Raw genomic sequence first — 21,301 nt, forward strand, 5'->3', positions numbered from 1 at the left:
TGAACTGAGAACTTCCAGATGTACAAGATGGATTTAGATAAGGCAGGGGAACCAGAGATAAAATTGCCAACATTTGTTGGATCATAGAAAAAGCAAGGTAATTCCAGAAAAATATCTATTTCTGCTTCACGGACTATGCTAAAGACTTTGACTGTGTGGATCACAACAAACTGTGGAAAATTCTTAGAGAGATGGGAATACCAGGCCATGTTACCTGTCACCTGATAAACCTGTATGCAGGATAAAAAGCAACAGTTAGAAACCAATGTGGAACAATGGACTGGTTCAAAATTGGGAAAGAAGCACATTAAGAAAGTATTGTCACCCTGCTAATTTAACTTATATGCAGACTACAGGATGCAAAGTGCCAGGCTAGATGAATCACAACTGGAATCTAGAATTCTGACAGAAATATCAACAATCTCAGATATGCGGATGATACCACTATAATGGCAGAAAGTGAAGAGGAACTAAAGAGTTTCTTGATGAGGGTGAAAAACGAGAGTGAAATAGATGGCTTAAAACTCAACATTTGAAAAACTGAGATCATGGCATCTGGTCCCATCACTTGACAGAAAATAGAAAGGGCAAAAGTGGAAACAGTGGTAGATTTTCTTTCCTCCAAAATTATTCGGACAATGACTGCAGCCATAAAAGTCAAATATGCTTGCTCCTTGAAAGAATACCTATGAAAAACCTAGACAGTAAAATAAAAAGCAGAGACATTGCTTTGCCAATAAAGGTCCATATAATCAAGGCAATGGATTTTCCAGTAGTCATGTATGGATGTGAGAGTTGGACCATAAAGAAGGATGAGTGCTAAAGTGCTGATGCTTTCAAATTGCAATGCTGGAAAAGACTCTTGAGAGACCCTTGAACTGCAAGGATATCATACCAGTCAATCCTAAAGGAAATCAACCCTGAATATTCATTGGAAAGACTGATGCTGAAGCTGAAGCTCCAACAATTTGGCCACCTGATGCAAAGAGCCAACTCACTGAAAAAGACCATGATGCTGGCAAAGATAGAGAGCAGGAGGAGAAGGTGACGACAGGATGTGATGGTTGGATAGCATCTCCTACTCAATGGACATGAGTTTGAGCAAGCTCCGAGAGATGGTGAAGGACATGGAAGCCTGGAGTGCTGCAGTCCATGGGGTCGCAAAGAGTTGTTCATGACTTAGGGACTGAGCAGCAATAACAAAATATGGGGAATGAAGACATTAATTATGACATCATGGGTCAGAGTGATAAAGCCTCAATTTTACACATGTTACATGCATTTCTTGTCCTGACAAAACAGGGACAACAACAACAAAACATGGAGCTGTGCTGTTTGTTGTATGTACAGTCCAACTTGAGGGAGAATGACAAAATCTCGGCATGTCAATTCCAAGTCAGATTACTGCACAATGTGTTAAGTTCTAAGGTAAAGGGAGTTAAGTGTGTTTGTGTCTCTATGTGTATTAAATGTAAAGAAAATTCTCAATAATTTCAAGTGTTTTAAAAAAAAAGAATGCTTATGAGTGGTTAGTAAAACGTCTAAAAGATTAAAAGCACAAGTTCTTGATAAAATGGTAAAGAACCCACCTGCAGTGTGAGACCCAGGTTTGATCCCTGGGTTAGCAAGACCCCCTGTAGAAGGGAATGGCAACCTACTCTGGTATTCTTGTCTGGAGACTCCCATGGACAGAGGAGCCTGGTGGGCTACAGTCCATGGAGTCACAGAGCATCAGACACGACTGAAATGACTAACACTTCATACTTTTGGATAAAAAGGTCTGGAAAATCTTCTACATGAAGAGTTTCCTGGAAATAACTAAACCAATTATGGAACAGTCACCTCTAAAAGAACAACAGTTACTTTTAATCATCAAAAAACTAGCCCCATATTTTATAGGAATTACAAAAACTATCAAGAAGAAGCTAGATTTTAATACATGAGAAACATTTATTTAAACATCTGTACTCCTTTCTTATCTGACACCTAGGGTGCCTATTTTACTACTTTCTACTTGGTTATGAGAACAAAACAATTATCCACACACAGATAATGACCCACACCAGTTCCTGTCACCAACCCTCACTGTCAGGGCCAGAGCTCATGCCCTGTTCAGGCTTCAGGGTTGGGCACTGCTCTGCCATGACCAGAGAGGCCTTCCCTTGTAGCTGTCAGTAATCTGCCTGCAATACAGGAGACCTGGCTTTGATTCCTGGGTTGGGAAGATCCCCTGGAGAAGGGAATGGCAACCCACTCCAGTATTCTTGCCTGGAGAATCCTATGGACAGAGAAGCCTGGCAGGCTACAGTCCATGGGGTCATAAGAGTCAGACGTGACTTAGTAAGTAAACCACCACCACCCACTGCCATGACAAGAAGGGGGCAGCACTTGACAGCCAAGAGGTACTGGGGATCTGCCTCTCTGTTATTCAGAATCAGGGGATAATGATTCAACAGAGATCAACAGCTGAGCCCCCACTCTGGGCCAGACACAGTTCAAAACCCCTGCCCCATGATTTGTAGGTGCCCGCATATATTTTAAAGCTTCAAGGTTGAGACCAAGTCCCACCATTCCATGAATGAGACCTGGGTCCCTGAGACCTGCCCCCCACCTGCCCACCTGGCTGTCTAGGAGAGCCGGTTACAGAGCATAAGTCTATCTCCTGTTTCCCAACACAGCAGGAGCTTCATTCAGACTCAACTTCCCTCCAAAACCCCAATGTCTGTGCCTCTCCCCCTCCCAAGGGCTCTCTCTCTCTCTCACTCACTCATGACCTATACTGACAGCCCCTAATTACTAATGACCCTGGCAAGGGGCACAGTCCTTCCATAGGCAAGGCCAGGACAACAGAACAGGGTGTTCTGTACTACATGCAATTTGCACAGAAGTCTAAGAACATGTTACTAAGTTCTTGGAAGAACAAAACAGCTCATTTTAGAAAGTTGCATGGTTTGGTAAAAAAGAAATTAGGTAACAGATCATTCAAAGTATAGAGTCTGCCATTATAATCAAACTTTAATGGGGCTTTTCATATATGCTTCAAGTGTGTTATGATGAAAAATACCAAGCAGGAGGTAAATCTACTGTATTAAAGTAAGAGAAGCTGTCAGGGTCTGTCAGGTACCCTGTGTGAGTTTCTGTGTACAAAAGGTATGGGGATGTGATTACATGTATTTGGGAACATACTACTGTTTTGATGGTGGGTATGTGTCTTAGTCACTTAGTCATGTTCAGCTTTTGTGACTGTGTAGACCATAGCCTGCCGGTCTCTGTTCATGGGATTTCCCAGGCAAGAATACTGGAGTGGGTTGTCATTTCCTTCTCTAGAGAATCTTAACGACCCAGGATGGAACCCAGGTCTCCTGCATTGCAGGCAGATTCTTTACCCTCTGAGCCACCAGAGAAGTCCAATGGTGGGGATGGTAGGTGATGAATCGGAAGAAGGTGAACATGATGCAGGTGGCACAACAGAGTCACAGGCATGAAAGACAGGACATGTCTACAGAGTCTGGACACTTGCCCTGTGGTCCCCACTCTGACAGCAGCCAGTCTCCTGGGCTCTGCTCCAGATGGTGGACCCTCTGATGGAGGGACCTCCTCCCCGAGTCCCTCCAGTCGTGAGGGTGGGAACATTTTCTTACTATTGCTAATCCCTGCATTGCCTCACTCACCACCGATTTGCCCTTTTGGCTCTTTCATCTCCTGTGTAACTAACTCACTTCATGGAACTCCCTCTCCCATGACGTAGGTTCTATTTTCCTGACTAACCCACACTGATCATGAGGATGTGCACAAAGGACCAGGGAACCAGGGGGGACATTTCAGTCATTGGCTAGAGGGGTGCATGGAGTGAGATATTTTGAGACTTCTTGAGAGCACTCTCTGTTGTTTTTCCTATTTGTCTGGACTTCATAAATAAACCAAGTATTGGAAAATTGCCAATTCTCCCTGTCAACTTGCCACACAGTGCAATCCTTCAGCTGGGAATCTCTGGTGCTCACGATGCCCACCTGCTGCCTCCTCCTGCCCCAGCTGCCACCAAAGTAGCCAAAACCATCTAGAAGCTCAGGATGGGTGAGACCCCACCCTATCCCACAGCCAAGATCCAAATCATGGCCTCATTCAGTGTACAGTAAGAACATCAGGGCAAAAAATGTACACTGATTCCTCAAAGCCTCTGGTCTGTGGCAACTGGTTATGTATTTGTTAGTTAACCCATTGAATACTACAGCATTCTGTCTATCTACTTCATAAGTAACCCCAAAGGATATTGCCATGTTTCAAAACAGTTAAACCATTGATGGCCAAAATATTAGATCTGGATTTTCAAGAAAAGAGGTATTTATACTCTGTATCTTTTATTTAAGGTGATCCAATTGTACAGAAAATTCTGAAAGAGATGGGAATATCAGACCACCTGACCTGCCTCTTGAGAAACCTATATGCAGGTCAGGAAACAACAGTTAGAACTGGACATGGAACAACAGACTGGTTTCAAATAGGAAAAGGAGTACGTCAAGGTTGCATATTGTCACCCTGCTTATTTAACTTATATGCAGAGTATATCATGAGAAATGCTGGGCTGGAAGAAGCACAAGTTGGAATCAAGATTGCCAGGAGAAATATCAATAACCTCAGATATACAGAAGACACCACCCTTATGGCAGAAAGTGAAGAGGAACTAAAAATCCTCTTGGTGAAAGTGAAAGAAGAGAGTGAAAAAGTTGGCTTAAAGCTCAACATTAGGAAAACTAAGATCATGGCATCTGGTCCCATCACCTCATGGGAAATAGATGGAAACAGTGTCAGACTTTATTTTTTGGGGCTCCAAAATCAATGTAGATGGTAATTGCAGCCATGAAATTAAGACACCTACTGCTTGGAAGGAAAGTTATGACCAACCTAGATAGCATATTAAAAAGCAGAGACATTACTTTGCCAACAAAGGTCCATCTAGTCAAGGCTATGGTTTTTCCAGTGGTCATGTATAGATGTGAGGGTTGGACTGTGAAGAAAGCTGAGCACCGAAAAATTGATGCTTTTGAACTGTGGTGTTGGAAAAGACTCTTTGGAGCCCCCTTGGACTGCAAGGAGATCCAACCAGTCCATCCTAAAGGAGATCAGTCCTGGGTGTTCATTGAATGACTGACGCTGAAGCTGAAAGTCCAATATTTTGGCCACCTCATGCGAAGAGTTGACTCATTGGAAAAGACCCTGAAGCTGGGAGGGATTGGGAGCAGGAAGAGATGGGGACGACAGAGGATGAGATGGTTGGATGGCATCATGGACTCGATGGACATGAGTTTGAGTAAACTCTGGGAGCTGATGATGGACAGGGAGGCCTGGTGTGCTGTGATCCATGGGTTTGCAAAGAGTCGGACATGACTTAAAGACTGAACTGAACTGAGTTGAACTGCATAGAGCAAGGATTTATATTTAATATTCTGTTAACAAAACATAATGGAAAATAAATTATAAAAAGAATATATGTACTTTCCGTTCAACATGTGCTAATACTTTGTAAGTGCTCTTGAAAATGAAGTAAGAAAGCAACGTGTCAAATGCCTCAGGCTGATTTTATACTTAATCTCCATTCATTGCTTTGCAAGTCTTATTCCTGATTTGTTGGTCCTTTAATGGACCAGAACTTGGTTGTCCAGAGTCAACGACAAGAAAGTGAAAGAAAGAAAGAAGCTAATACTCCCCGGTTTGTGCAGAGAACCAATAAAACCCTAGAACAGGGCTTGCACCGCTCACGAAGGCACAGGGCGCCCTCTGGAGGAGGTCTTGAATGCCCGGCCAGGAGAGTGAGCTCAGTGGGTTTCCATGCTCCAGAGAATTAGCCAGAGGGAGGGAGAGAGAGAGAGACAGACAGAGAGAGAGAGAGAGAGAGAGAGAGAGAGAGAGAGAGAGAGAGACATGGGGACCCAAGCCTCTGGTGGACCAAGTGTACTTTAATGATCTTTCTGTGAGTATTTATAGGCTGTGGTACAAAGAATTTATTTCGACAATGATAAAGATCAGAAAACCAAATATACAACAACCATTACTAAGGGAACAAGGGATTAACAATGGTCATAAGGTCAGGAGATGATCCATATCTCAAGAAAGAGGATTGGGACTAAGCAGTTTTGTTGTAAGGAGAATGTTTACTGAAGGAGATTCATGCATATGTTTCATCCTATGACCTCAATCCTTGGAGCAGCATGCCGTTCCACTCCTTTCTATTGCCAGAAACTGATAAGGAACAGAGGATTTATGAGAAACAGCATGTAGGAATCCTCCTGTTAAATGTTCCCTGACACTGATTCGGAGAATTTTCATAACATATTCTCAGTAAATAGGCAAGTCACACTTAACAGTATGTGTAAAATCTCAAAATTCTCCAATAAATCTATGTCACAGTTGTCTTTCAGCAGTCACAATCATGGAATGGAGGGTCTCTTACCTTTCCCCAAAAAGCTGTTAAATCTTGCACATCCACTCTCATTTCACCATCTGAAGGCAACTGAGGGTGGCACTGTGTCATCTCATCAAGCGATAGAAAATTCTATAGAAAAAGGAAAGACTTAGACTGTTTATACTGAAACAACAAAGCATAAACAAAACAACTGCTTCTCTGGAATCTGTGATAAAAAAATTTTATACTGATTGTTTATACCTACCTATCATTTTACCACTGTGTTTTATTAAGTCTTGGTTCACATGAGAAATACTAAATGATGTATAGTACATATTATTATTATAGTATATGGTAAGTATAAGCATATAATATAGTATAGCATATATATAATACAGTATATACATACATACATATAGTATGTGTGTGTGTGTATAAAACAGATAAATAAAGAGTTCCTGGCCATGAGGATATATTTGTTACTTTCTCAACAAGTGTACTGGTTCCTCTTTAAGAAGAAACTATGGCTTCAAACTCCAATGCATTCAGAACCTGGATGTTTGTATTGTTTTACTTTTGTGTTAACAACAATAAACAGGTGAGCTGGTAGGAAATTATTTCATAAATACTAACTGAATCCCACCAGGTGCCAAGCACCATGCGACACTGCTAGAACACAGAGACGAAGGCCCTTCCCAGGCCGTCAGGAAGCAGGAGGCACAAGACAGGCTGGGAGCACAAGACCAACAACAGAGACTCTGAGTGCAAACCCTGTGCACTCTGCTTTCCCCCTCGTGTGTATCAAATCCATATCACTGCTTGTCATTAACTATCACTTAAGTCATCATTCTGAAAAGAAAATGCTCTTAAGTTTCTATGTCTTAAAAAATATTTTACAAGCATCTTTTCACATTTACCACTTCTTCTCCTTAGTCAATGCCCTCTCTCCTCCTCAGCAGGAAAAGGTGCCACCTACCACTTGTTATCGTCTACACCACTTAGCAGCTAATCGATGCAGTTTAGCTGAATAAGACAAAGTCCTATGAACCATTACAAAGCTGAAACACATACAACAAAACTCCCTCTTGTTTTGCAATGCTAGACAAAATTCAAAGAGAAAAGCTAGAGGGGTAGAGAAATTGAACAAACAACTTATATCATTTCCACACCCCCAAGGTTTCCAAAGCTGTGAACATGAGGCAGAGACTGCTGGCTGTCCTCGAAATCTGCTCTTTCTTCTGAGGTAACAAACCCCAGATTTTAGCTGTACATGGCAGCCTGGAAGGAGGCCCTCTGTCTCTAGACCCCTGAGAAGATAGGAGCAGCCATGTAACTAAATCCAGGTCAGTGGGGAGTGACAGCAACCAGGACCTTCCTCCACCCCACTGCCTGGGCCTTGGAGGCTGCCAGTGGGGTCAAGGTCACATGCAGTGGAGTAATAAGAGAGAAAGATGCTGGGTCCCTAACACCACAGAGGATCACACTAACCATGGAACTTTTTATGAGATGAACTGGATCCCCACAAAAAAAGATACATTGCAGTCCTAACCCCAGTTACCTCAAAATATGACTTTATTTAGAAATTTGGTTGTTGTAAATATAATCAATTAAAGTGAGATCACAGTGGAGTAGGGTTGTACCTGAATCCAATATGATTGGTGCCCTTATGAGAGATGCAGAGACAGATACACACACATAAAACAACTACCACCACAGCTGGAGTTCTGTCTCCACACCACCTCTCCCATCATCAGTCAGGTACCAGCTCTCACCTGTTCTGACACAATTCACATCCCTCCTAATTCTCTTTTCCTCTTGAAACAACATAATTTCAGAATCTCACTCACCGTTAGTCATCTCAGTAATGCAACTTTTCTTTCTCTGGTTCCTTCCTCAGCCCTCCCCAACACTGCTGACCCTACCCCAAGACAACGCCCTCCTGATCTCACAGCCTCTCTGAGACTGTCCACAAGCTTAACACCCCCAGTGACCCACCAGCACCTAAGCCCACATTCCAGGTGGCCTTTGTCTGGACACCCTGAGTACTGACCCCACCCACCCCTCTGGGTCCATCTCAAGTACTAAAATTACTGGGAACCAGCTCAGCGCATCCCTAGCTGGCACTGCCCACTCTACCTCTGAATCCCTGGAGGGATTCAAGCCTCAATAAAGCCTTGCTTGAATTTCTCATCTGGACTATTATCAATTTATATTGATTAAAAATTCCAAGGACCCTGAAGAGTAATGTATATGTCATACATCTTATCTACACATAATCAAATACAGCTTCAGCTTAAGCATGTAACTGAGATATCAATACTCAGTCTGTGTATATTAGAATAGAAATCCCTCACTTTCAAATGAAAAAGAAAGAAAAAGAAAATTATGCCCTAAGTGAAGAATTAAATTTATTGAGCACTTGTCCACAAATAATAGCGCTGAGGGGGACAGATGTCACAGTCTCCCAAGGGTTAAATGAGACCCCATTCAACACATGATCAGCTCATTTAGGTGTCAGAAGTGCTAGCTGGATTTTTCTCCAGGACTCAGTCTGATGAAAAAGCTAAAATTAAACAACCATTAGAGCCATGAAGTGCAGACCCAGAACATGTTATGCAGGAAGGTATAAATGTCAGAGCTGCAGCCAAAGAGACTGACTTCCGAGTGGCTGGTAATGGAAAACCGAAAGTTTCATTGTGAACAATATAAACTCAGAGACACATTTGACTGGATTTAAAAGTCACTGAAGACTTTTAGTGCTTTGAAGTTAAGATCTTTTGCAATCCTATTGGAGTCATTCAGGGCCAAGACCATGGGTCCCCCTTCCTCAGAGAAAAATAGAGAGATTTCTTGGGCTTATGAGGTCATAATAAATCATTCATATTCACAGAGCTGATTTAATCTTCATTTTAAACAGAAATACTTGAGCACCTACTGTGTGCCAGGCCCTTGTTTTCATGATAAAAATTATTTACCCCTGACTATTTAGGACAGTAAGTTTAAAAAAGGAGACAATATACGGTGGGAATCACACATCTGAATGGATGAGGGCGGCTAGAAACAGGCTTAGACTCTAAGTAAAATAAGGACAGGAATAAAAATGCAGAGGTCAGAAATCAACAATAAAACATCTTTGGAGGAAATAATCCAGTTTTAAACATAGAAAACTAAATAAATCTGAGGCCAATCTTCCTACCCAGGGAACAGGGACTTCTCAGCAAGTTCCTCCCCTCCCAGCAGAGAGGAATCCTAGTCACCCCATGACTGTGCACTGTCACTGCTTAGTCATTCCAGTCAGTGCAGCAGATGCATCTGTTCGCTTCTCTTGCTTTTAGACATTTTAATCGTCCTGCAGCCATCACTACACGTCAAGAGTCAAGAGCCTGTGTTGCTGTTCTTTATACTGATGTCCCTAAATGAGCATGGATCTTATGATATTTTTAACATATTTTACCTAAGAAAAGAGGGAAATACATACATTTTGGAAAGACTACCAGCTTGGCACTGAAAGAGTTAAATCTCGCCTAACTGGCACAGTTATGTGATGCCACATAAAAGGGGGTATTTTAGTTAAAATCCACCCAGAACTTTAAAAAATTGTCACCAAACTTTGATTCTTTGAATGCTGATGATGGCCTCCGACACCTCCTTGATGGCCATGGGAAAGTAGAGGGTGCTCGAAAACCTCAGAGCCTCGAACAGCGTCACCACCACAAACACTTTGCTGGCTGTGATCAGGTTGTCAAGGAGCTCATTGGTGATGAAGGTGACAAAAATCATGATTTTGCTCACAGCAAAAAATGATGCCAAATTCATGCCCCTAAGGTAAGAACTTCTCAGAATCTTGGAAATTTCCTTCCTGTAAAAGAAAGTAGGACATAGGTTTTATAAGATGCATCAACATACAAGATGTGAATTCGGGTGCCCTGTGTGAGTGGCCCCTTTCTAGGGAGTGGACACAGATTAAGATAAAGCATCCTTCACATTATGGAAAAACTATGCAGTACACACCGGGGGGTCTGCCTGACACCAGGACCATACATTGCATTACCACTTCACTCTTTCAAGTAAAAGGAGGCTTAATGTCACACTTTCAGATCTCTTGTGGCTCAGCTGGTAAAGAACTTGTCTGCAATGCGGGAGACCTGGGTTCTATCCCTGGGTTGGAAAAATTCCCTGGAGAAGGGAAAAGCTACCCACACGTGGACTCTGAGAAGATGAGCTGGAGTCAGTCAGGGCTGGCGGAGGCCAGAGAAGAAGGAATATGGGAGTGTATTCCCAGAAGAGGGAGGCACTCCCACAAAGGTGCAAAGTGAGAGGTGACAACATGGGGTCAGACAAATGCTCATCAGACATTTAAATAAAAGATGGAAAAACAATTTACAAACATGAAGCAAAACAAAAGGAACAATATTTTCATAGCTCCATTTGAAATGAATAATAGTGATTCATGAGCTTTCCTAGTGGTAAAGAATCTACCTGTAATGCAGGAGACATGAGTTCAGTTCCTGGGTCAGGAAGATCCTTTGGAGGAGCAAATGGCAACCCACTCCAGTATTCCTGCCTGGGAAATCCCATGGACAGAGGAGCCTGGTGAGCTACAATCCATGGGGTCACAAAGAGTCAGGTATGACTGAGTGCCTAAGCACAACAACAACAAAGAATAGTGATTCATACAATTTGGCTCGATACAGGTACACCCAATCTCTATAATCTCCCTGTTTATGGGCCATCAGTATAAATTACAATTTTAGTTTGAATGTCATTGTCTCAACTACTATCTAAAGCATTGCTTATTGGGACTCAAGGTATTAAGAACTACTTAGAAATTCATTTCTATATAAGTAAGAAGCATATATATTTTTTCCTTTGAGAAGATGGCAAATGGAAGAGCAGATTAAATGATGTCTCCACTATTCTCCTTAACACTCCTGCAACATGTGGGGATACAGTGAATAGTATTTCTTTTTTAACTTTTTAATTGAAGGATAATTGTTTTACAGAATTTTGTGGTTTTCTGTCATATATCAACAAGAATCAGCCATAGGTACACCCATGAAACCTCCCTCCCAGACCTCCCATCTCCCTCCCCATTCCACCCTTAAGCCTGTCTCAGAGACCCTGTTTGAGTCCCCTGAGTCATACAGGAAATTCCCATCAGCTATCTGTTTTATACATAGTACTGTAAATTTCTATGTTTCTCTCTCCATACATCTACACTTTTCCCTTCTCTCCTCCCACCTTGTCCATAAGTCTCTTCTCTATGTCTTTTTCTCCACTGCTGCTCTGGAAATAAATTATAAATTCATCAGTGCCATATATTCAGATTCCATATATATGTGTCAGTATATGATATTTATATATCTCTTTCTGACTTACTTCACTCTGTATAATAGGCTCTAGGTTCATCACCTCATTAGAACAGATTCAAATGTGTTCCTTTTTATGGCTGAGAAGTATTCCATTGTATGTGTGTGTATGTGTGTGTGTGTGTGTGTATGTATGTATGTATATATATATAGATAGATAGATAGATAGATAGATAGATATAGATATATATACATCTGTCAATGTATATCCAGGTTGTCTCCATGTTCCAGCTGTTGTAAATAGTGCTGCAGTGAACATTAGGGTACGTGTGTCTTTTTCAGCTTTGATTTCCTCAGGGTATATGCCTAGGAGTGGGATTGCTGGGTCATATGGTAGCTTTATTCCTAGCTTTTTATGGAGTCTCTATACTGTCTTCCATAGTGGCTGTATCAGTTTACATTCCCACCAGGAATGCAAGAGTGTTCCCTTTTCTCCACACCCTCTCCAGAATTTATTGTTCATAGACTTTTTGATGATAGCCATTCTGACTGGTGTGAGGTGGTATCTCATTGTAGTTTTGATTTGCACTTCTCTGATAATGAGTGATGTTGAGCATCTTTTCATGTGTTTGTTAGCCATCTGTATGTCTTCTTGGGATAAATGTCTCTTCAGGTCCCTTTCCCACTTTTTGATTGGATTGTTTGCTTTTCTGGTATTGAGTTCTATAAGCTGTTTGTATATTTTGGAAATTAATTCTTGATCAGTTGTTTCCCTTGCTATTATTTTCTCCCATTCTGAGGGTTGTCTTTTCACATTGTTGTAGTTTGCTTTGTTGTGCAAAAGCTTTTAAGTTTAACAAGCTCTCACTTGTTTATTTTTGTTTTATTTCCATTACTCTAGGAGGTGGGCCATAGAAGATCTTGCTTTGATTTATGTCATCAAGTGTTCTGCCAATGTTTTCCCCTAAGAGTTTAATAGTTTCTGGTCTTACATTTAGGCCTTTAATCCATTTTGAGTTTATTTTTGTGTATGGCATTAGGTAGTGATCTAATTTCATTCTTTTGAACATAGCTGTCCAGTTTCCTCTGCACCACTTTTTGAAGAGATTGTCTTTTCCTCATTGTATACTCTTGCCTCCATTGTCAAAAATAATATACCCATAGGGGTGCAGGTTTAGCTCTGGGTTCTCTATCGTGTTCCATTTGTCTATATATTTGTTTTGGTGCCAGTACCATACTGTCTTGATGGCTGTAGCTTTGTAGTGTAGTCTGAAGTCAGTAAGGTTGATTCCTCCATCTCCCTTCTTCTTTTTCAAGACTGCTTTGGCTATTTGGGGTCTTTTGTGTTTCCATACGAATTGTGAAGTTTTTTGTTCTAGTTCTATGAAAAATGCCATTGGTAATTTGATAGGGATCACATTGAATCTATAGATTACATTTGGTAGTATAGTCATTTTCACAATATTGATTCTTCCTACCCAGGAACATGGAATACCTCTCCATCTTTTTATGTCATCTATGATTTCTTTCATTAGTGTCTTACAGTTTTCCATATACAGGTCTTTTGTCTCCTTAGATAGGTTTATTCCTATATATTTTATTCTTATTGTTGCAATGGTGAATGGGATTGATTCCTTAATTTCTCTTTCTGATTTCTCATTGTTAATATACAGGAGTACAAGTGATTTCTGTGTATTAACCTTGTATCCCACAACTTTGCTGAATTCACTGATTAGCTCTAGTAATTTTCTGATAGTTTCTTTGGGGTTTTCTATGTATAGTATCATGTCATCTGAAAACAGTGGGATTTTTACTTCTTCTTTTCCAATCTGGATTCCTTTTATTTCTTTTTCTTCTCTAATTGCCATAGCTAGGACTTCCAAAACTATGTTACATAATAGTGGTGAGAGTGGACACCCTTGTCTTGTTCCTGATCTTAGAGGGAAAGCTTTTAGCTTTTCACTATTGAGGATAATGTTTGCTGTGGGCTTTTCATATATGGCCTTTACTATGTTGAGGTAGGTTCCTTCTATGCCCATTTTTTGAAGTGTTTTTATCATAAATTGATGCTGAATTTTGTCAAAGGTTTTTTCTGCATCTATTGAGACGATCATATGGTTTTTATCTTTCAATTTGTTGATATGGTGTATCATGTTGATTGATTTGTGTATACTGAAGATTCCTTGCATCCCTGGAATAAACCAAACTTGATCATGGTGCATGAGCTTTTAAACGTGTTGTTGGACTCTATTTGCTAGAAATTTGTTGAGGATTTTTGCATCTATGTTCATCAGTGATATTGGTCTGTAATTTTCTTTTTCTGTGGATGTCTTATCCTGGTTTTTGTATCAGGGCAATTGTGGCTTCTTAGAATGAGTTTGGAAGTGTTCCTTCCTCTGCAATTTTTTTGAAGAGTTTCAGAAAAATAGGCATTAGCTCTTCTCTAAATGTTTGATAGAATTCCCCTGTGAAGCCATCTGACCCTGGGCTTTTGCTTTGGGGTAGATTTGTAATCACTGTTTCAATTTTAGTGTTTGTAATTGAGTTGATCATAATTTCTATTTCTTCCTGGTTCAGTCTTGGGAGGCTGATCTTTTCTAAGTATCTGTCCATTTCCTCTAGGTTGTCATAATAGCATATAGTTGCTCATAATATTCTCTTAAGATTCTTTGTATTTCTGTGCTGTCTGTTGTAACCTCTCCTTTTCCATTTCTAATTTTATTGATTTGATTTTTCTTCCTTTTTTCTTGATAAGTCTGGCTAATGGCTTGTCAAATTTGTTAATCTTCTCAAAGAACGAGCTTTTAGTTTTATTAATATTTGCTATTGTTTCCTTCATTTCTTTTTCAATTATTTCTGCTCTGACTTTTATGAGCTCCTTCCTTCTGCTGACTTTGAGGGGTTTTTGTTCTTCTTTTTCCAGCTGCTTTATATGTAGATTTTAGAGTTAGGCTATTTGATGCTTTTCTTGTTTCTTGAGGTATGACTGTATCACTATAAATCTCCCACTTAGAACTGCTTTTGCTGAATCTCATAGGTTTGGGTTGTCGTGTTTTCATTGTCATTTGTTTCTAGGAATCTTTTGATTTCTTTTCTTATTCTTCAGTAACCTCTTTGTTATTTAGTAATGTATTGTTTAATCATTAGTTTGTGGTTTTTGCTGGTTTTTTTTTTCCTGTAGTTGATATCAAGTCTCATAGTTTGTGGTCAGATAATATACTTGATACAATTTCAATTTTCTTAAATTTACTGAGGTTTGATTTGTGGCCCAAGATGTGGTCTATCCTGCAGAATGTCCCTTGTGCACTTGAGAAGAAAGTGTATTCTCGTGCATTTGGATGGAAAGTCCTGAAGATTAGTTAGGTCCATTTGGTCTAATGTTTCATTTAAGGTTTGTGTTTCCTTATTCTCTTTTTTGATGATCTGTCCATTGGTGAAAGTGGGGTGTTAAAGTCCCCTACTATTATTGTGTTTCTGTTGAATTATCTTCTGCCTGTTAGTGTTTGCCTTGTGCACTGAGGTGCTCCTATGTTGGGTATAGGAGACATATATCCAACATATGTATATGTCTATAGGTAATGCATAGACTATGTCTATAGATATAGACTATGTCTATAGGTAATGCATAGACATACTCTATGTCTATAGGTAATGCATAGACATTTACAGTTGTCACGTCTTCTTGGATTGATCCCTTGATCATTATGTATTGTCCTTCTTTGTCTCTTATGATAGGCTTTATTTTAAAGTCTATTTTGTCTGAAATAAGGATCACCACTCCAGTTTTCTTTTGGTTTACATTTGCATGGAATATCTTTTTCCATCCTTTTACTTTTAGTTAGTATGTGTCTCTAGGTCTGAAGTGGGTCTCCTGTGGGCAGCATATATATGGGTCTCATTTTTGTATCCATTCAGTCAGTCTGTATCTTTTGGTTGGTGCCTTTAATCCATTTACATTTAAGGTAAACATATTATATTTTTTCGATTGGTTATAATTATTGATGTATCAATAATTATTGTAATTATTGATGTATCAATAATTATTGTAATTATTGATGTATCAATAATTATTGTAATTATTGATGTATCAATAATTATTGTAATTATTGATGTATCAATAATTATTGTAATTATTGATGTATCAATAATTATTGTAATTATTGATACACATATTCCTATTGGCATTCTCTTGACTGTTTTGGGTTTGTTTTTATTTGTTTCCTTTCTCTTGTGTTTATTGGCTATGTAAATCTCTTTAATATTTGTTGCAAGGTGGTTTGGTGGTGTTGAATTCTCTTAACTTCTGCTTGTCTGTAAAGCATTTGATTTCTCTGTCAATCTTGAATGAGATCTTTGACAGTTACAGTAATTATGGTTGTAGGTTTTTCTCTTTTAGTACTTGAAATATATCCTGCCATTTCTTTCTGACTTGTAGAGTTACTGCTGAAAGATCCATTGTTAATTGTATGGGTTTTCCCTTATATGTTACTTGTTGCTTTTCCCTTGCTGCTTTTAATATTCTTTCTTTGTTCTTAATCTCTGTTAGCTAGACTAATATGTGTTTCAATGTATTTCTCCTTGGGTTTAACCTGTAAGGGACTCTCTGTGCTTCCTGGACTTGATTGACTATTTCATTTCCCATGTTGGGGAAGTTTTCAACTATAATATCTTCAAAAATTTTCTCAGAGCCTTTCTTTTATTCTTTTTTCTCTGGGACCCCAATAACTCGAACATTGGTGTGTTTAATATTGCCCCAAAGGTCTATGAGGCTATCCTCAATTCTTTTCATTCCCTTCCCTTTATTCTGTTCTTCAGCAGTTATTTTCACCATTTTATCCTCCAGCTCACTTATCCATTCCTCTGCCTCAGTTATTCTGCTACTGGTTCCTTCTAGAGTATTCTTAATTTCAGTAATTGTGTTATTCATCTTTTTTTGTTTATTCTTTATTTCTTCTACATTTTTGGTGATTGTATTAACTGTGCTAAATGCTTCTTACATTTTCTTCATTCTATTTTCAAGTCTTTGGAGCATCTTTACTATTATTATTCTGAATTCTCTTTCAGAGAGATTACTTATTTCCTCTTTGTTTATTTGGTCTTGTGAGTTTCTACCTTGCTCTTTCATTTTTGCTGTATTTCTCTGTCTTTTCATCTTTTTAAATTTTTTTCTAACTTGCAACACTTGAAGTCTCCTTTCACCACAGCACTGCAAAAAGCTAATGTGACATTGGAAATATGTTGGGGAGTAAACAGTGTGATTTATAAGAAGAAAGAAACTTAAAATGAATTTATTTTTAATTTATAACAAGAAAAACAAAGATGAAAACTCCACAGCACCGCTAAAGGCTAGTGTAATGGTGGAGATATGTTGGGGGAATAAACAGTGTGATTAATAACAGAAAAAAATTTTTAAAAAAGGTTCTCAAGGTCGTAGTTCTTGGTTTTGGAATCTGCCCTTCTGGATGTAGTTGGGTTAGTGTCCTATGGTGTTTTCCTGGTTGGGGATGCTTGTGCCTGTGCTCTGGTTGGTGGAGCTGGATCTTGTCTCTTTGAAGGGCAGAACAGTGTCCAGTAGTAGGTTTTGGAATGTCTATGGGTTCAGTATGCCTTTGGACAGCCGTTCTAGCTTTTGTGGTGTTCAGTTCAGTTCAGTTTGTGGTGTTTGGCACATCTTATTTCTGCAGCCTCTTCAAAGGGACCCTGTCAGCACATCTGCAGTGCCGCCAGCCCCCTACTGGTCCCTGGGATCATGATGCTTCTGTTCCCCTGTCCCGCCCTGTGCTGCTGGCTGAAACTTACTAGGTAGGTGCTTGTGTGCATCCTTCTGTGTCACGGCGACTTGTGTGGGCTTCCCTCAGCCCCCTAAGCTCACCCTCTGTATCACAAGCCTTGTCTGCACTTATCTCAGCCTCTGGGGCTGGCCTCTGCATCGGGTGGCTTGTGTGCACTTGTTTCAGATCCCCGGACTGGCCTCTGCATCACCGGGCTGGTGTGGACTTGTTTCAGCTCCCCGTGCCCACCCTCTGCATCTTGGGGCTTATGTGCACTTGTTTCATCTCACTGCCTGCAGTCTTTGTTGTGGGGGTTATTTGTTCTTCTTTTGGCTGTGTTGGGAGGGTTGTGTGTGCTGCCCAAGTTTGTATGCCTACCCTCTCTTGGCATCCCAGTTCTGCCCTTTGCACTGGCTGGGTTTGTCTGCCTTGTCACACTCAGCTACTGGGTCCACCCTCTGTGCCTCAAGGGTTGTATGTGCTGGCTGGGTTTGTATACCATGATGGCAGGTTCCCCAAGCCTGCCATCTGTTTGAGACCACAGTCTGTGAGTTGTTAATGGGCTGAGAAGTGCAGATTTTTCTGTTTACTGCCCTCCAAGTCCTTGCTTTGCCTGGTTTTCCAAGACTTCGCAGCACCCCCTTGGACCCACCAGTGAGGGAGTTTCCCTGTGCACAGGAACTCCTCCTGTTTCAGGGCTCCCTCCCTCCCTGGGGCACAAGTTCCTGCCCAGAAGATCTCTATCTTTTCCCTTTTTATGCTTCTCTCCTCTCTCCTACCTCATCTCAGGGAGTTTAGCTTGTCCTCCTGTAAGCCTGTGGTCTCCTGCTGTCACCTAGAAGTTGTTGTAGGAGTTGTTCCATAACTTGAAGAGTTTTTGATGTATATGTGTGGAGGCTGGCAATCTCCCCATCACCATCTTCTTCTATCTCCAATAGTAAGTATTTAAATTCACCTTAATGTGAAGGTGAACTTAAATACTTTCTTTGGTAAGACATCTAAAGCATCTAGTAGAATAGGAAATAAAGCATGTAAATATGGAGTGACATCTGTATATAAAAACTTACCTTCTCAAGCTGGTAATAAGGTCTATAAATGACTTTTCCCAAACATTCATTTTTATTGTTCTGATGCCAGTTATCATTTCACTCACGGTCCTGATTCTGTCATCTGTGAGAGCTGCAGTTTTACTCCTGAGGGAACAGATGTGAGAGATGAGCCTTAGTGACCACAGCTCAACTTTCCTTAGAAGCAGCAGTAGTGGGTATGGGGGTGGGGCCGGGGGGTCGTGGTGGCTGGGAATCAAATGATCCTCTACAGTCCTTTTGCACTTAGAACATAGGCAGGTCCTACTCAAAGTACAAATGGAGAAAAAGGCTTCAGTTAAGAAGTCAACCATTCAGCCCATTTCAAGAAGCAAGTTGAAGCAAGTGCAGCCTCAGCTAAGGAAGACCTGAAATGAGTCTGCTCAAGGAGGATAAAAACTGACTGCTCAAGGACGTCACAGTCAGATAGAGAGGGCAGAAAGACACCAAGCAAGACAGAGTCTGTGCTGTAATAAAATAGGAGAGAAGTTTTGGGGAACAGAAAAAATGGGACTGTTAATTCCACCAGGAAAGGAGAACAAAAAGAGCTTAAGAGACCTGGTAGCACTGGAACAGGCCTAAAAGGATAAGGAACATCTCTCCACAGCAAAGACGGGAAAGGAAATTCCAAATACAGAAAGACACCAAGCACAGACCTGCACACACACAACACACACAAGAATTCTGTGACCTTCAAATAGCACAACATCTCCATCATCTGACAACCACCCACCTCCAACCCTCTGGGACCTGCTTCAGGTCTAACTCAGCACCAGAAGACTCTTCAACACCAGCCTCTTATCTATCACACATGCTGCTGTGAATGTGGTGCTCTATAAAGACATAATGAAGATCAGCCTGGCTCTTGGGGTGCTTATAACTTAATGGAAACATGAACATAATACCTGAAAAGGCTCCAACACAAGCATAACAAAAATATATTCTGCAAGAAATTGACCTACAAGATCATTACTATTTAACAATATTTAAATAACTTGGACATGGGTAAATTCTGCTGAAGCACACGCTGCTTGTTCAGATATGGTGCCAAGAGGACCCAGTGAATGCCTTCCCTGTTCCTGTTTCAAGATGGGTCTTCAGCATAAGGCTGGAGCCTCCACTGACTAAGCCTTAAGGGTCTACAGCCCACACAAAGAAGAGACCAGAGAAGACATTTGTCTTGCTTTTGAACAAAAGCATCAAGGAGACTATGGATGTTACCAGTTTCATATTATCAATTTTTAAAACCAGTGTTTCTCTTACCGGAGTGATGAAAACAACTTCCCAATGCAGCTTTGCAAAAGCAGAAGAATAATGAGAACTGCCATCCCAGCAAGACAGGACATTCCTATTTCCATCCAGAGCAGGGCGGTCACTACAATAGCCTGCAGTGGCCCCACCCACAGATAGTGCAAGAACGTTGCCACCTTAAAAGAGAAAGACAAAGCCTTCTTAGGATGGTATAAAAACCAATAAGGATACAGTGTAGAAACAATATGCTCTGAAGGAACAGATAAGAACCTAAACAGAAATTATCTCAGTGGGTTTTAAACCTGCTAAAGAAGAAATCCAAGCATTCACCCCATATGATGCCATTCAGGGGCAGCACAGGGCTGGCTTCAGGGATGTCCAGGGAGAATCAGACCAGTAGCATTGAAGGAAGATATCGATTTTTTTTCCACAACACAGATGAGCTCAGGGTTTCCCCAAATGCCCTCTATCCCAAAATTTAGCCCCCATCCCCTTTGGGGCTCCCTGGCATCCCAGGAAATTCTATATTATGGTACCTATCACTCTCTCCAGTAATGACTTGTGTATTTATCTCCCTGAAAGGCTGTGGCTTCTATAGGGCAGAAACTAAGCTTTATTCATTCCTGAAACTGAGTAGTGGCCTTACTTCATGTTTGATGAATGAATGCTTGAAAGAGAAGTATCTAGTGCAACACAGATCTGACCAACAACTACAACGCCCTGAATCATATGATCTATGCATAAGGTGAGTGGAAAAGTCTCTGGGAGGACAGTAGAGGGTAGGTTGTATCTGGCTGGGGGCCACCCACTTGGCATATTCCTTGAAGGCTCCCCATGCAGCAGGCACTGAACAGGGTGAAGGGGAAAGAACAATCCCTGCCCACCAGGCCTTCATCATCTAGAAGAGGAGGAAGACAGTCCAGGCACACCCACACCATGTGCCAAGAAGGGTCACTTCAGGAGGACTCCTTAGGACACTAACCAGTCTGGGCAAGAACACTGTTGTCTATTTATTATTAGAGAAACAAAACTCTCACTTATGGAACAATACATATAATTGCCTCAAAGCTGCACACAGAGAAATGAAAGTTGGATAAATGGAACCTTTGTCTTACATCCTCAGTAGAATCCTGGCTGACACCAAACCCTGGCACCTGGCATCCCAGTAAATTGAACCCAGTCAGAAGGATGGGACATGGAAGAGGGCAGCTTACCTGGTCAAACCTGTTCACATCGTTGGACAGCAGGTTGACTATCTGGCCTGTGGTGGTCTTCCCCATGGCTGAACTACTCAGGCGAAGGGCCTGAAATGAGAGAGGGAGACAGAGAACTGAATGCCTAAGGTGATACCAAGTCTTCTTAGAACATAACACAATGGAGCATCTGTTCTGGGGGTCTTGAGTGGTGTCAGCATGAGGATGACCTCTGACAGCAGGGCTCTAGGGACCCTCATTCAGTCTTTAACTCCTCAATGTGGTGGCAGCC

At 40.9% G+C, this 21,301-nt stretch overlaps 1 protein-coding gene across 1 annotated transcript in view; it reads right to left on the reverse strand.

Moving 5' to 3' along the window:
- Positions 1 to 21,301, reverse strand: part of LOC122447238 (ATP-binding cassette sub-family C member 4-like) — a 146,828-nt gene that overhangs the window by 101,828 nt on the left and 23,699 nt on the right. The window contains exons 5-9 of the mRNA XM_043477774.1: positions 21,031 to 21,120; positions 19,829 to 19,992; positions 18,548 to 18,673; positions 10,010 to 10,259; positions 6,449 to 6,550 (exon numbers count right to left, since the gene is read on the reverse strand). Coding sequence (XP_043333709.1) covers positions 6,449 to 6,550; positions 10,010 to 10,259; positions 18,548 to 18,673; positions 19,829 to 19,992; positions 21,031 to 21,120 — 732 coding nt within the window. The remainder of the gene's footprint in view (positions 1 to 6,448; positions 6,551 to 10,009; positions 10,260 to 18,547; positions 18,674 to 19,828; positions 19,993 to 21,030; positions 21,121 to 21,301) is intronic.

The sequence above is a fragment of the Cervus canadensis genome, chromosome 9, assembly GCF_019320065.1.
Source record: "Cervus canadensis isolate Bull #8, Minnesota chromosome 9, ASM1932006v1, whole genome shotgun sequence".
NCBI classification, from domain to species: domain Eukaryota; kingdom Metazoa; phylum Chordata; class Mammalia; order Artiodactyla; family Cervidae; genus Cervus; species Cervus canadensis.